Here is a 15179-nt window from a genome sequence, read left to right on the forward strand (position 1 = left end):
TGCCTATAGTTCTTCCCTGTGGAGGCCATTAGCCAAGTTCTAATACTTATCTAAACCTTCTCTTTAATTATTAAGCACCTGTTTATGGCATTGAGACTGTGGGCCAGGCACTAGTCCAGACTCTGGGGGTACCGTGATGAATAAGATAAGCCCCTGCCCTCGAAGAGCTTGTATTCTAGTCTAGAAAGCCAGTCACTGCTCACTTGAGACCATTTGCACTGTCCACTTCCAGTGGTCATGATCTTATCTCGCTGTGCCTTCAGTCCTGCTTGAAAGACTAGGGGTCCTGCTGATTACTGACTGTGCCATTGGAGAAGCTCTCAAGGCCAAAACTTTATGCAAGTTACAAGTCCTCTGTGAGGAAAGGATTGCTGAGACCTTCAAGACGCAAAATTTATTTTTTTAATAACATCACTTTTTTAAATTGAAGTTAAGGACAAAAGCTGGTCACATTCAGAGATTAACAGGCCTCATCCAGATGGTTAAAACCATCTTCTCTTTCGTGGTTAACCATCTCCTAATTTCAAATGATTTCCACAAGTTCTCTGGAGCCATCTGAAATTGTTCTTTGAGGAGATCTGCCACACCACCGCGTGGCAAAGCTTGAGCAAACGCACCGCCGGACACACCTCACTGGATATCATCATCATCAAAGAGATTTTCAAAATCATTTAAAAAGTCTGCATGAACTGCCTTTTCATTGGCTGCCAAGTCCATCAGGAGCCCTGTGCTGCCTCCTGCCTCATCCAGATCCACGTAGGGCCCGGCACCCTCAGGAAACATCTCGTCCACCGCCTGCTTCACCTCCGCCTGTCAAGACACTAAATTTTGAATGTTGATTCCATCTGAACATCAGTCTCTCAAACTATGCCCCTCCCCACAGGCAGTATCCATAAGTTGTGAAATCATGGAAACAACAAACTGGAACTGGACAGGAAGTTAGAAATGCTGGACTTTGAAACAGCATTGATAGGACTGCTCATCTGGTGAGCCATTTTGCCAACAGCATTTGAGGACCAAGGCCCTGACTCATCATGGCACATATCGCATTCACGTGGCCCTTTTTACTACCTGAAGAACTCAGCTATGCCGCCTACAGGATATCCACCATGTCTGGAAACATAGGCACATATATATATATACACTGTTGTCAAGGACATCATCAGTGTGCAAAAACGATGCAATATTATCTCCATTTCCAGACTTTGGGGAGTCCATAAACATATACACCTTGTGTGTTGTTTATGTGGGGCAGGGGGGCATCATTCCCACTTCATGAACGAGGAGCTAGCGGCATAGGGGGTTTAGAAGCCTTCTAAGCAGTTCTGGGGGCCCGGTGGCAAGGTAGAAAAGGAACTCTGGCCTTCTGACGTATTTTCTTCCCACTTGACCTAGTTCATTTAGAATGGGTGCCAGAGCTGCGTTTCTCAGGGAGCACCTACCCTGGCATACGCACTAGGAGAGTCCCTCTCAATTCTTCTTGTCATTACTCTCTGTCTGAGGACTCAGCTCCATGGGCCAAGGCCATTATTGCAGCAGCCTATTGTTAGAGAGGAGTCACCTGGTGACAAGACAGATGCCTCTGGATTGTCTCCCAACTGTGTTCAGGCCCCACTGCCCCCAGATGTCCAAGGAGTGTCTGTGAAACTCCCTTTTCTCAACTGCTGAGCTAGTAACTGACTATACTTGGCCTTTCCTCAGTTTCCATGTTTACTTTAGCTCTTCTGCAACTCTGTCAACAAACGCCACAGTATTATTAGTTTTTGCAAATAACAGGATGTCAGAACTGTTGACCAGGATTTGTTACTTTGCTGTCAGAGCTCTATCTTAGCACACAGGGGCCAGTGTTCCTCTTATTTTTTAAGGTGTATGAGCTTTGGCAGGAAGCCTTTCCCAGGCAGGCCCACCGAGCTCTGCTCAGTCTATAGGCCCTTAAGGCTGCTCGCTGCCAAGGCTCCACCCACCAAGACCTGGGCCCTTCTGTCTTTGCTCGGTGGTACAAAGACATCTGTAAGTAGATTTTTCAAATAATCAATGCGAATACTTTGACTTTTCCGTTTTTGTGCCTTAACCCTTACAGTCTCGCAGTGGCCTTTGAAGGAAGTCTGTACTTGCTAAGGCAGCTTCGGGGCTTAACATTCATGTGGAGAAGAGCGAGGGGGTGGTATTTTAGGCTGGCACTAAGAATTTCCAGGCTTTTGACCCAAAGTATCTTTCTCTTGCAATCCCACCCCCAACACTGCCTGTCTCAAGGGGCAAGAAAAGAGGTTAAAAGGGTCACTCTGTTGCTGACAGGCAACCAGGAAGTCCAGGCCTTGGGGGAAACATAGCCTTTGTTTATTTAAGCCCCAAACCTAGCAGGCAGTGTAAATTAAACATAAAAGTTAAATAAAATACCGAAACACAGGCCGGATGCCTACCACAGAGAGAAGTGAATTCCCTTGGGAGAGTGGAGTCAGTGAGCCGGAGGCGCCCTCCTTGCCCCGGAGGCGCTTGCAAGCCATGGGGTGGGACGCGGACGGTAGGGTCAGGGGAGCGCAAGGCTTGGCTCAGGGACGGGATGGGCACGTTTGCAGAGATCCTGGCAAGTCTTTGTAGTCAGCCCCGGCAAGCTCCTGAGGGGGGAATGAGTCACAGCCCTCCAGCCAACCTCGGAATGGATCCACGTTTGACCAGGCAGGGACAGCCACAGGGCTGGAGGAGAGCTGGCTTTTGTTGAAGGCGGGTAGGGCAGGTTAACTGACCAGACTGTGCTGTTGGAGAAAAATCAGCCCCTCCCTCTCTCCCGGGTTCTTCTCCCTTCCCGCCCTGTGATGCCTGCCCCCCACGCCTCCAACCTCCCAGGCCAAGAGTTCCCACGGACAGCTGTGAAGTGTCTTAGAAGCAATCTGTTCCTCATAACAGAGAAGCCAAATTTGCCAAAGGTTGATTTATAAATCAGAGCAAGTTTGGGTTATCTTTCTAATAGCAGCTCTCATTCACGTTCTGATCAAGTTTTCAGGAGTGAAGAGGGAAAGAGGTAGACTAACATGACAGGGCAGGAGATGACTGAACAGATGTTAGGCTCAGAAGATGCTGAGCCCCATCATCGTGTGTCATACAGAGTGGGTCATGGTGGCCGTGGCGCTTTGGGAAGTCTTCGGGTAGATCCTGTCTTGGCTCTCACCTGTAGGCCAGTGGTTCCCAAAAGCAGTTCCATGGACTGGGGCCAGAAGAGCTGCATCCGCGTCTCTTGAAAGTACCCTTCTCAAGCCACCGATGTATTCCACTAGATTTTCTAGGGCTGGAGCACAGGACATCCATACTCTCGTCCCCTGGACCCATGTCTTTCCCTCCGCAGCCCACCAGCAAGGTGTACCTGCTGTGTGTTTAGTCATCTTCTCATGCTGATCCGCCACTTACTACTGTGTTGAAAGTCATACAGAAATTTAGTTTATCCCTATTTAAGTGTTTGTAGCTGATAGTGGCAGAATGGGGTACTTTCCCAGGGCTTTTGCACCGGAAGAAAAAACTTTCCTAATTCCTCAAAGTGTAAAGAATTCCATTATAACTCAAAGGTATGACTCCGAGGGTGACGTTTGTAGGCACTGCAGTAGTCCGGTCAGGCAAACAGCTTGGACCGAGAGGAATTTTTCTCAGTGCCGTTCAAATCACACTTCTCAGGTCGTCAGCCACATGTGACATCTATGCCAGGACTGGCTCTCTTTAGAACTGTCCTCGTGAGGAGCCTATGGGAATCATTTCCTAGGCATTCACATGATTGATTGTACACAAATGGTGCTTGTTTTTATGTCTCGTTCATTTGAATGCGTGATTGACATCTTTGAAAACTGTGGACCTGGCAGCACCAGCACTTCCTGTGCCCGGTGTACAGTGTGAAGCTTCACGCTAGTTCTCCCATGCCCACCTGACTTCCACTCCAAGCTTCCCCCAAGAGCCTGTCACCTATGACCCTTGCACAGCACGCAGCCAGCTCTGGATGTCAGAGAGAGCAGAGGCCACGGCTTCTGACACTCTCACTGGATCTACAGTGTCCTGCCTTGCCACTTTGCCATGTCCTATTGCTTTGCTACCCCTTTGGGGGTCATGAAGCTGGCATCACGTGAGAGAGAGAGACAGAGATGGAATGATGCCCTCTGCGTGCCTAGCTCTGTGAATTAGACTTTGTCAAAGGCTGAACGGGTGTTTGCATAAACGTGTGTGTGTGTGTGCTTGTGTGCTGCCCTTTCTTCCTGATAAGGTGTGTGTATTCCTTGTCAGCAATTCTCAAACCAGGCAGGAGGCCTTCCTTAACCCCTCCCTGCATGCCTTTGAGCTGCCTGGCTCTGTTCCCATGGCTGGGGCCGGGTGGGGGGCCCCCAGGGAGAAGCTTGCCCTGTTTCTCTCCTTTCTTTCTCTTCTCGGACTAGTGTGTCCCCTGCCCCTTCCTGCCACCGCCCCCCACCTCAGCTGGGCTGCCTTCTTTCCATCCAGGAAACCCAAGGGAGGGGGGAGGCGGCTGGAGAGCCAGAGGCCCTTTGCAATTACACAGCCTTCCCTCACAAGTCACAGAGTCCAACAACAGAGGATCAAGGAGCTACCTCAAGTGAGCCCACGGTGAATAGCTGCGCTGTGAGTTAAACAAGGGCCTCGGGCGTACAATGTGAGAGCCTTGGGAAGCTCATAATGCTTACCCATCCTGGCCCAGGAGCCCCCACGCCTGAAGAGGCCGGCGTTATTACCGTCGTTTTGTTCCCCAGGGAACCTGGACCACTTCAGAGGTCACCCATTCTATAGCGGGGCCCACAGGGGAGTCAGGTGCTGCACCTCAGAGCCCCTGGCCTCTTCACAGGCCCCTTGTCTGCTGGCTCAGCGTCCCCAGCAAGATCCTCCTGGTTCTCGCCTTCCAAGCATTGCCAATAGTCCCAAGTCCTTCACATACCACTCAGAGTAACCCCGGCAACTGCCAGAAAAAAAAAAAAAAAGGCTTGGAATTTCGGCTCTTGGGACTGCTCCATAAAGCAAAAGGACTGGGAGAGGCCCTGCCAGTGTCTCCCTGGCCCGGAGAAGCTGGTGGAGGGCTGGTGCAGACAAACAAACACGGAGAGTGGCCATGTTCTTGCTGCTTCCTTTCCCAGCCCCTGAGAAGGCTGTCGAGGGCCAGGATTCCCAGAAGGTAGGTCGTGATGAGGGAGTTTATTTGCCCACGTGAAGATGCTCGCTGGTCTGGGAGGGCACTACAGAACAAGGATAAGACCACGAGGAGGTTGACAGATAGAGGTGACCCCCTCCCCGTGCTAAACATAGACCCCCTTCTCCGGAGGAAGGGACTGGAAACTCAGAGACCCTTAAGGACCTGTGTTTTGTTCCCCTGGTTTACAAAGGAAGGGAATCAGAGTGAGGGACCCTGACACTCATGGTTGGCCACCATGTCAGAGGAGCCTTGGGTCCCACAGAAATTCCAAGGTTTGTGGCTGCTATGTTAATCCCCATCTGGATGGGCACGGACCAAACGACAGGGTGGAGAGAAAAAAGACGGGCCCGATTCTGAGGACTGAAGTGATGCCCAGGGTGATGGCGGTGGTGTGGCCCTCCCAAACCCCAGGCTACCCTCCTGAGCACCCCCAAGCCCTAGGCTTTTTCCTGAAGTAAACATTTCACTGAGATCGACCTTCTCTTTTTTCAGGAATATCTGTTTCATACTTGTAGATGGGTAATGGGGACGGTGGAAAATGAGAAGAGAGCTTAGAAAAATGATGGAGGTAAATTTTCCCAGCTGCAAGGCAAAAAAGAGAAGGGAGACAAGCATAAATATTGATACAAGGTTCATGAAATTTAAGATCCACTGAGCTAAATTGCATTCATTCCTGGATAACGTTGCCAGTACTTCCAGTCTTGCGGAGATGCCAGGAGAGACTGCCTACCCTTTGTTAGCCACCAAAGTTAGGGTAACAAAGGTGATTTGACAAGAGCCCCTTTTGACTTTTTTGAACGAGGTTGAGTGGAGTGGAGTGCCTTGTCCAAATGGGGTTTGGTTCTGCCTGTCAGCCCTCGTGTCACTGGGAGATTGTTTGTGAAGCTCACATTGGATCCTGTCTGGGGAGGGAGCTGAAAGGCACAATTCATTGCTCCTGCCATCATTCAGTGCCAGGGTTTGGCCCAAATCAGTTGCTAGAGCCACTTTTCCAAGACAGTGCCCCTCTCCAGCACGATTCCTCTTGGGCTCCCTGCCACCCACCACTGCCTTCTGCATCTGCGTGCGCATCCTCCTCCCTGTTTTCCTGCCCCCCAAAGTCGACGTTCTGGGCCCTGGCCATGCAGGGCAGTTCACGTGACCCACAGAGGACAAGGCACTTTGTCTGTCTCCGTCTTTCCTTCTTGCTTCCCTCCTTCTGGACTTTGGGCATTTTCCATGTGGCCAAAGTAAAGATTAAGTGGCAGCATCCTTCCTGTCTATAGTCTCCCACACTGGAGTGGAACCGAGGGGAAGAGAGAAGAGTGAAGCCAGCACAAATGAAATGGTGGCATTTCAGCCTCCCTATTCCCCCAGCCTCTTCAGAAAAAGGGACAAGTCAGTAATTAGAAGTGGACAGAGCTTCAGGCAGAAGGGGGCCGCCGTGGAGGGGTAAATGGGGAGGGTCGTTTTGCAGCTGCCCTGTCAACTGTGCTAACACTCCGGTGCTCAGTATCCTTTTTGATTTCCTTGTCCAGCTCCTAACGCAGAGTTTGCCTGGTGGCTTGTCCCGCACCTCTCCCATCATGTCTTTTTCCGCTTCTCCTGCCACAACACCCTGTGTTTCGCTGGCAACATTGCGGAGCCTTGGGGGTGGAACATTCCCTGTAGAAAATAAGGAAGACTTGCCTATAAAGAGTTTCCTTTGGGCTGTGTGGTACACAATGCTTCGAGTGTGACAAAAAGGGAAGTGAGATGTTCCCCCTCCTCGCCGCCCCCTACCTACCGCACCCACCCTGAGTCTGCCTCCCACCCCTCGGCAGCGTGCTGAGGTCCTGCCCACAGGTTCCAAGGCCCAGACTGCCCAGTGTCTGCCTTCCTGCACCGTGGGAACCCGAAATAGGAAGGGCTGTTGTCCTAGAGAGTCTGGCTTTTGAAGTGGAACAGAACGGTGACAATGTTGAGACACTTCTTCCACTTCAAAGGGAACAAGTTGGCTTCCAGGGCCCCCTGAAATGGCGGGAGTTGACCCCATCCTCCTCATGCCACCCTCCACCTAGAAGGTCACCGTGAGAGAGGGAGGGTCAGCTGTGTCTGTTTAATCACAGAATCCCATAGCTGTAGGCCTAGAACCGAGAGCCAGCAAAGGACCTGGCTCATCAGCTGGGCGCTGTGACTGCGGTGGCTCTGGGTCCAGCCTACCATGTAACTCACAGGATGGAAGAAGGGAAATTTGGAAACACACATGTTGGAGTTGCTATGCTGTTGAATCCTTAGGCCACTGTTTCCTGCCTGGGGCCCACCTCCAGAGACACAAGGACGCTGAGAGCCTCATGGATCAGCACTTTAGGCAGAAAAGTTAGATGAGATCGCAGATACCCTATACAGCACAAGCTTCCACTCACTGCAACATTTGGCTCAGCTATTCTGGGCAGAGGAATTTTCCGGTGTGCCGAGGGTTACACAGAAAGCCTTTTGGGTTCCTGCAACTTCTCCCTCTTCCCCTCCTATCTGCCCCTGTCTCCCCTACCCCTGCTGTTTGAAAATCTTTCTACAGGGACATTTAGGTTGGTGGTCTTCCTTTAGCAAAGCCTGTGATCCAGGGATCCAGCCATTATTTGCGAACTGAGAATCATAAGGCCTCAGGGTGAGCTCTTCTCACTATTGGTGAACTAGAGGTGCAGAGGGGATGAGAGATTGGCTGAGTGTGGGCTGAACCTGGGACATCCTTTCAAAGTTGTTTTTCTGAAACGAAATCCCTGTTATGAGCTTGTTTTCTTGTTGGCTTCATTCTCCTAAAAGCTGAGCACAGCAGGAATAGGGGGCGGGGGAGAAAAAGTTAATTAAGGGCGCGCCAGTTACAAACTGGAGATTGACTGGACTGTGATTATTATTACGAGACTCCATACCTAATTTGGGACGCCGTGTAGTCCATTCTGGGAGCCACCTGGCTGGATTCATAGTTCCTATTTCCTAGGCAGAGAGGGCTTTCTTTGAGGACTGCATGGCTGCCTTCTGAAATAATGCAGACGAGCAAAGTCCTGTAATGAAGCTCATTTGGACACTTTGGATATTCTTCCGGTCCCCCATGCTGCTGGAGTCCTAGGAGTACTTCCCCTGCCCCCCACCTTTTCTTCCTCTGCACCACTTTCCTGGCACCTCCAACCCATCCCCCAACTGCCTTGACTCACTCATTCAACAAACCTACTCCCTGCCCCCACTAGTACGTGTAGTAAGAGCAAACTTGGTCTCTACGTCAGGAAGACCTGAGCTGGAGTCCCAGTTCTATAATTTATCAGCTGTGTCACCACCTTGGGCAAGGTAGCCTCTCAGACCCTCGGTTTCTTCATCTGTTAAATGATGGTGACAGCGCCTACACCACAGGGTTTGTGACTCAGCCAACACAGCGCCTGGCCCATAGCCGTTGCTCAGTTAATGGTAGCTGTTATTGTCAGTGGGTCTCAAACCGAGCTTATTCCTAATTGAAGTATAATTAATGTACAATTCAAACACAGCCTTACTAGCAAACTTCACCTGTTGTTTTTTTTTCCCTCCCCAAACTACCTGGATTTCTATGCCTCTGTCTCCATATAAGGGAGTCCCCATTGAAGGAGCTGGTTTTTCTTCTGTCCTATGCCCTGTTTTCCTGGTGGTGTTTTTTCCCTGCCGACCCGGCTTATTTATCTCTCTTTTTTTCTTTTCATCATCTCCCTTGGAATCTTGGGGTAGGTAGCGATAGTGAGTTGAGGAAAGATTTACAAGCCAATGAAAGGTCAACTCAGACTCTTCCTGGACCAAGAAAGCTCTATGTGACACAGAGGGCAGATTAATATATCAGGGAATTCCAGTATCAGTTAAGCTCCGGATTTAAGAAGGTTTGTTTTTTTTATTTTTGCTCAGATAATGTTCTTGATGACCTATAAATGTGGTCTGCACTTTGTTCTGTCTACCGCGCGCAGCTTAGCGTGAACACCTTGTTCAGGGAGTTTGTGACCTGAAGATAACATGATATCCTGAGATTGGGATTGTCTCCCAGCTAAACTGGGGTGAAGGAAATCGCCATCCTGGGCTAGTGCAGTAGGTTTGCTTGGGTAGATCTCTTTGTCGGTCCTTTGCAAATAGAATGGCCCTTGTGCACGTATTACCACCAGTGGGATCCAGTGGGAGCTCCACATCATAGTGAAAAATGTTGGCTGTTCGGTGGCATGACTGCACGGGCAGCCTGAAGAAAACTAAGGCCTTCAGACTGGGCTTAACCGGGGCCTTGGCCAGGGTGTCTGTGCCAGGTACCTGGTTAGGTGAAATATCCTGAAGCAAATAATAATTACCTTTTTTGCTGATAAGAGGCCCCAGTACTTTTCCAATAGCTTGATTGCACTAGGGTATTTCTTTGGACCATAGCCTGAATCACCGACTGATTCATGGGTACTGGCCCTAACTTCATCCAAACTATTGTATGTGTGGTGAAACCCAATGTTCTCCTAATGGCCCTGAGTTGGTGTAAATAATACTCCCAGTTGCATCACCTGTCCCTTGTTTGGTCTAGGTTGCTCCATCTGGCTGCAATTCTGCTTCTGACCACCAGGTGGCCTCACTTAGGAAAGAGCAGGATAAAAGGACCTCAAGCCTCTGATGGCTTTTTTTTTTTTTTTTAAGCTTGACGCTTAAAAGAATGAAAATATATTTTGATGGAAACATGTGTAACTCTTAGTAGGCAACAATCACCTCATTTTCCCTGTGACTTGGAATCTGTTTGTTTGTGAAGTACCCTGTAACCCCGTGTGTGGCTGGACCCATCACAGGGCGGGTGTTCTCCTGGGATGGTTTATATTTAGCCTTGGTTTGTAGTTTTGCTGTCATTTGCTGTTCATAGGACAGTAACAATATCTTGTTTTTAAAAATAGGAACATGAGATCCTGGATGATGTTGAATAGGGTGTTGAGACCAAAGAGAAAAGGGCTGGCATCTTGCGGTCACTGCAGTGCCCACTCCCCTACTGTCTCCTCCCCACCTCCTCTGTCACCCACCTGGCCCCCAGCTGCCCCCTTGTACATGTTCCCCCACTCATCTGAGTTCCTGGACACTCACGCTGTCCTCCATACATGCACACTGGCATGTACAGATTAGCTAGTCCGTACATGCCACAGATCTGTGCATGTGTCAGTACATGGACAGGTACATCTGTAGGAGGAGGTGAGTGGATAGATGCTGGGGATGGGGGCAAGCCAGTGGGCAAGCTGGCTGGGTGAGGGGACATGCAACTGACAAAGTCTGTGTGCAGGAGAGAGGCTGAGAAGGCAGGCGCCAGGAAGGAATGAGGGTCCTGATGGTGAGGGCCGGTGTCCAGGGAGGGCGGCCTGTGATAGCACTGCAAAGACACGGGAGGTATGCTGGCTGACATCCGAAGAAGAGCTTTTAAAACCAGCGCTGCCCTCTACTGAACGCTTCCTACCTCCTGTAATGGCATTTGTACTTCTCATTTCTCTAAGAAATCAGCTCCATTTGGTTTTTACCAATCTCCAGAGCCCTCTTTAGAGATGCCAGTTGGCACAAGAAAGTGCTGAACTGTTTGCAGTCCCAGACTAAGGTTCAGGGAGGGGATGTGGTTTAACTGAGCCACAAAGCCCGGTACAGGGCTCATTTGCATGCCGCTGACGCCATGTGACGCAGCCGGCTCCTCCTATATAAAGAAGAAGGAGCCGAAATATCTCCGAGTCTGGGTTGGACTGGCGGCCGTGGGGTTTGTGGCACACCAGGTGACACCCCTCGAGTCACTTCCCTTCAACTCTGGAACGCCCGCCCGGCTTTGGGTTCGCTCGGCAGCCTTCGCCCCCCTCCTAGCCCCAGGGCCCAACGCGCAGAGCCCAGCCCCGTCCAGCGCGCCAGCAACCGGCGGCCGCCCAGCCCGCCCAGCTCAGCCCAGCCCGCAGCCCGGCCAGAGCTCCCCGGCAGCCCGAGCCATGAATACCGAAATGTATCAGACCCCCATGGAGGTGGCGGTCTACCAGCTGCACAATTTCAACATCTCTTTCTTCTCTTCCCTGCTTGGAGGGGATGTGGTTTCCGTTAAGCTGGATAACAGGTAACCCCTGGCCACAACTCCCGAGCCCGGGCGCCGGCGGGGGCTGGGCTGAGAGCGGGATCTCCGAGAGAGCCGTGCGCCGCTGGTCCCCGTTCCCCGCGGTGTAGCATCCTGGGAAGGGGCGGGGGTAGGGGACGCAGGGAAGGCGGGGGGTCACCGCCGCGCTTGGATCCGCCGTCGGAGCGTCCCTGTGGCCGCTGTGCCATAAGAACGAGCTGCTGCAGCCGGGGGCGGAGGCAGAGGGGGCAGTGGGCCTGGGCTGGGCTGGGCTGGGCTGGGCAGGGGGGCTGGCCGCGCCGTGCGCCGCTGGGGAGTAGGCCGGAAGCTGCCGAGCCGAGGAGGAATTCCTAGCTAGCTTCGGAGCTCGGTAGGTTTGCCCGGGACCTTCTGGGCTGGCGCCGGAATGGGCTGGCGGCAGGGGACTCCCTGGGCCGCGCGCCCCCATTGTTTGCATGTCGCCGAGCAGGCCTCGCTGGCCCGTGCGGCCCCGGACCCGCGCGCTGCTCCACGCGGAGCTCTGGGCGGCGGCAGCGCGGAGCTGGTCTGGGTGGGGAGGTGCAGCTTCCTGCAGGGGCCAGAGAGGGACCTAGGGACAAAGTGCCCGGAACTTCGGGCCAGCGAGGCGATAGAGAGGAAGAGCTGGGGCAGATGGAGGACTTTGTGGCCACCGCTGCCAGGTACTCAGACTGGAACCAAGTGGGTAACGCGGTCGCTTTCCTTTTTGTCTTGGCAGTGCCTCCGGAGCCAGCGTGGTGGCCCTAGACAACAAGATCGAGCAGGCCATGGTGAGTGGCATCACTGCGTCATTCCCATCCCCAGACCTGGCTACTGCTTATGTAACTCAGGGTGGCAGTGAGCGGGTGGGTGCAAAAGCCAAGAGCCTGAGGAAGCTGACAGCCTGCCTCCTATCCCCTTGGAGGCCTTAAGTAGAGTCCCATCAGAGTGGCACCTTTTTGGGCATTTCCAGTCCACCCTTGCTGGACCCCCTCCTTTCCTCCTCCTTCTCCCATCCCAGGGCTTTGCAGCAGCCTCTGGCTCCCTCCTGGACCCGTGGCAGGGCAGGGAGCTCAGACCCTTGGATTCGTCTGCATCCCACAGTTGGCAGGGGCCAGAGCTCGTTGGATGCCACCGCACTGCAGTGCCGCTGCAGAGCCTGGGCTGGGGTCAGGAGTTGGGAGGAAACAGGAAGCAAAGCACCCCACCCCTTCTCCCTCCTTCACCAGGTAGAGGTCGTACTCCACCAAGCAGCCAAAATGGCTGCAGGGGATTGGGCCCTCCAGCAGTTTTAGCAAACACTTTATTGTGCCCCGGAGCCTAATGACACAGCTCCCCGCCCCCAGTGCAGTCATCTGAATTCAGAGAGGATGAAGCCATCCGGGTACCTTCCCCCAGGGCCAGTGTCCTTTCGGGCCAGGCTGCAGGACAGCTGCAGCTCAGTATGCTGGGTCTTGTGGACAGGAGGAGACTCCAGAAGAGCCCATTATATTCTCCTGGTGGAGATGGGTAAAGCAGACCAACAGTACGGGGTGCATTGCAGGTGTTCCCTGGGATCTGGGCCAGCCGCGGGACCTTATATGGAAATGGGGATATAGCATACCACCGCCAACCAGCAGAAGTCTCACCCAAAAGTCTCCCAGGAGGCCAGCTTTGAAAGTCATCAGAAACTTACAGGGGGGAATTCCTATGTAGTTCAAAGCTGGGCTCCCAACTCAGGTGTGGCCCCGATCACGCAGCTCTCCTGAGTGAGGGTTTAGGTGCTTCGGAGAAAGGGGCAGGAGGACCAGCGCTGCGGGGCCAGCGTGCTGAGGGGCTGCTGAGGGAAGGCTGGAGGTTGGCAGCATGAGGGACAGCGCAGGCGCCCCAACGGCCAGGAGAAGGTGCCGCAGAGGGGCTGCCGCGGCTAAGGGATAGCTTTGTCGTGATCTCCTCCGGGACAGGATCTGGTGAAGAATCATCTGATGTACGCTGTGAGAGAGGAGGTGGAGATCCTGAAGGAGCAGATCCGGCAGCTGGTGGAGAAGAACTCCCAGCTGGAGCATGAGAACACTCTCTTGAAGACCTTGGCGAGCCCAGAGCAGCTGGAGAAGTTCCAGTCCTGTCTGAGCCCCGCGGAGCCAGCTCCCGAAACCCCAGAAGCACCCGAGGCCCCCGGTGGTTCTGCGGTGTAAGTGGCTCTGTCCTCAGGGTGGGCAGAGCCACGAAACTTGTTCTACCTAGTTCTTCCCAGTTTGTTTTTGGCTCCCCAAGCGTCATCTCACGTGGAGAACTTTACACCTAGTATAGCTGGTGCCAAGAGATGTCCCAAGGACATGGCCACCTGGGTCCACTCCAGTGACAGACCCCTGATAAAGAGCAGGTCCCTGAAAGCTGAGTTGCATGGGGCCTCGTCACCCCAAGCCAGCGAGATTCTAAAGCCACCATGCCCTGGGGGCTCCCAGGGCCTGGGCAACTTAGCTGCAACTGGCAGAGGAGAAAGGTAGTTTGAGACAGGCCGCCAGTTTGCTCCAGAAAGTCTAAGGGGTCTGTTTTTTCATTTCCGTGGACATCTTCCACAGCTTCACCTGACAATGACTGTCCTATGAAGAAGCCAGTTGTGGTTTAAGCAGAGGCAGCCTCTCTCTCCTCCCCTGCCTCACCAAGGCAGGGCCACAGTTGGGAGAGATTGAGCCAAGTCAGCCTTCTGTTGGTTAATATGGTGTAATGCATGGCTTTGTGCACAGCCCAGTGTGGGATTACGGCTTTGGGATGACCGCTTACAAAGTTCTGTTTGGTTAGTATTGGCATAGTTTTTCTATATAGCCATACGTGCGTATATATACCCATAGGGCTAGATCTGTATCTTAGTGTAGCGATGTATACATATACACATACACCTACGTGTTGAAGGGCCTAACCAGCTTTGGGAGTATTGACTGGTCCCTTATCTCTTAAGGCTAATTCTTTGACTGTGTTCATTTACCAGGTTGATCCAGTTTGTCCTTTAGGTTAAGGGCAAAGAGTAGGTTAAAACTAAAGAGTAAAGGTTAAAACTAATTAAAAGAGTAGGTTAAAACTAAAGAGTAAAGGCGGGGAGGGGGGCCACCCTCTGAATGCCTTGCTGCTGCAACCTTTGCCCCATCTGTCCCCTGAATACATGTGAGGTCCTCTTTTGAATGCCAAACCCACCATTCACTGGTGCTGACTACATAGAATGGGGTTGAGAGAAGATCAGCTGGAACTCCACATTGTCATTCGAAAACTTTTTTTTTTTTTTTTTTTTTTTTTTGGAAAACTTGCAAGTGAACGGAATGATTAGCTTGCCTGTGTCTTCTTGTGGACAAGGGATAGACAAGGGAATGGCTTTGACCCGACGGTGCCTGGGTGATGTGCTCAGGGAGCTTGTCTCTAGGGAGTTCTGTGGCAGTGAACACTTTCCACTTTCTGACACCGTATCCTGATGTTATGTCTCCAGGATTTGGAGTTTGATGTTTCAAATGTGGCTTGAAATTTCAATAAACGTTGCTCTTGTTTTTGTTTTCTAAAAATAAACCTGGTGTCTTACTGAGTTTAAAATGGAGTGGGCGGTAGGGGCCCCACAGGTGGTCAGGGGCACTGGTTTTCTGACTCGCTGTCCATTCACGGGCACCCCATGAGTATCAGGCCTGTGCTACAGCCATGATCTTGTGTAACTGTCACAACACCCCCATTGTACAGGTGAGGAGGCTGAGGCTCAGCCCGTTTAAGTGACTTGCACGAAGTCCAGCTATTATAGCGAGTTGGGACCCAATCTTCCATCCATCCCTCTGTCCTGCTCCTGCTTTCATATAACAGCTTCGGAGTGAGTGGCGAGGTGACTACTAACACAGCTTCAGCTCGAGGGGGTGATTTGGGAGGAAGGATACCCCAAGAAGATCCAAAAGGAAAGGACAGGGGGTCCATGTGAGGGAGCATGAAGTGAGGAACTGA

At 52.2% G+C, this 15179-nt stretch overlaps 2 protein-coding genes across 7 annotated transcripts in view; one reads left to right on the forward strand and one right to left on the reverse strand.

The window, feature by feature from the left end:
- The window catches only part of TSC22D3 (TSC22 domain family member 3), a 58610-nt gene extending 43848 nt beyond the window's left edge, over window positions 1-14762 (forward strand). For 4 of the 6 annotated variants that reach the window (XM_060087764.1, XM_060087759.1, XM_060087760.1 and 1 more), the window contains exons 3-4: window positions 11968-12019; window positions 13172-14762. In XM_060087764.1, coding sequence (XP_059943747.1) covers window positions 11968-12019; window positions 13172-13402 — 283 coding nt within the window. In that variant the 3' untranslated portion in view covers window positions 13403-14762. Of the gene's footprint in view, window positions 1-10878; window positions 11235-11500; window positions 11602-11967; window positions 12020-13171 lie in introns of those variants that run through there. The other 2 variants (XM_060087761.1, XM_060087762.1) reach the window with 2 other exon arrangements.
- On the reverse strand, window positions 627-10206 carry LOC132482570 (COP9 signalosome complex subunit 9-like). Its single transcript, XM_060087897.1, has 2 exons — window positions 10180-10206; window positions 627-810 (listed from the first exon to the last, which is right to left on the reverse strand). Exons 1-2 carry the CDS (start codon window positions 10204-10206, stop codon window positions 631-633), a joined length of 207 nt encoding a protein of 68 aa, XP_059943880.1. The 3' UTR covers window positions 627-630.
- Window positions 14763-15179: the final 417 nt, after the last annotated feature.

Source organism: Mesoplodon densirostris, chromosome X (assembly GCF_025265405.1).
Source record: "Mesoplodon densirostris isolate mMesDen1 chromosome X, mMesDen1 primary haplotype, whole genome shotgun sequence".
Lineage (NCBI taxonomy): Eukaryota > Metazoa > Chordata > Mammalia > Artiodactyla > Ziphiidae > Mesoplodon > Mesoplodon densirostris.

Bases quoted from the DNA above. Each gene is read 5' to 3' on its own strand.
- LOC132482570 (XM_060087897.1), bottom strand. From the start codon at position 10,206: ATGTACAAGGGGGCAGCTGGGGGCCAG. The intron at 811-10,179 runs GTGGGTGACAGA...GTGTCTTGACAG, and splicing joins AGGGGGCAGCTGGGGGCCAG to GCGGAGGTGAAGCAGGCGGT.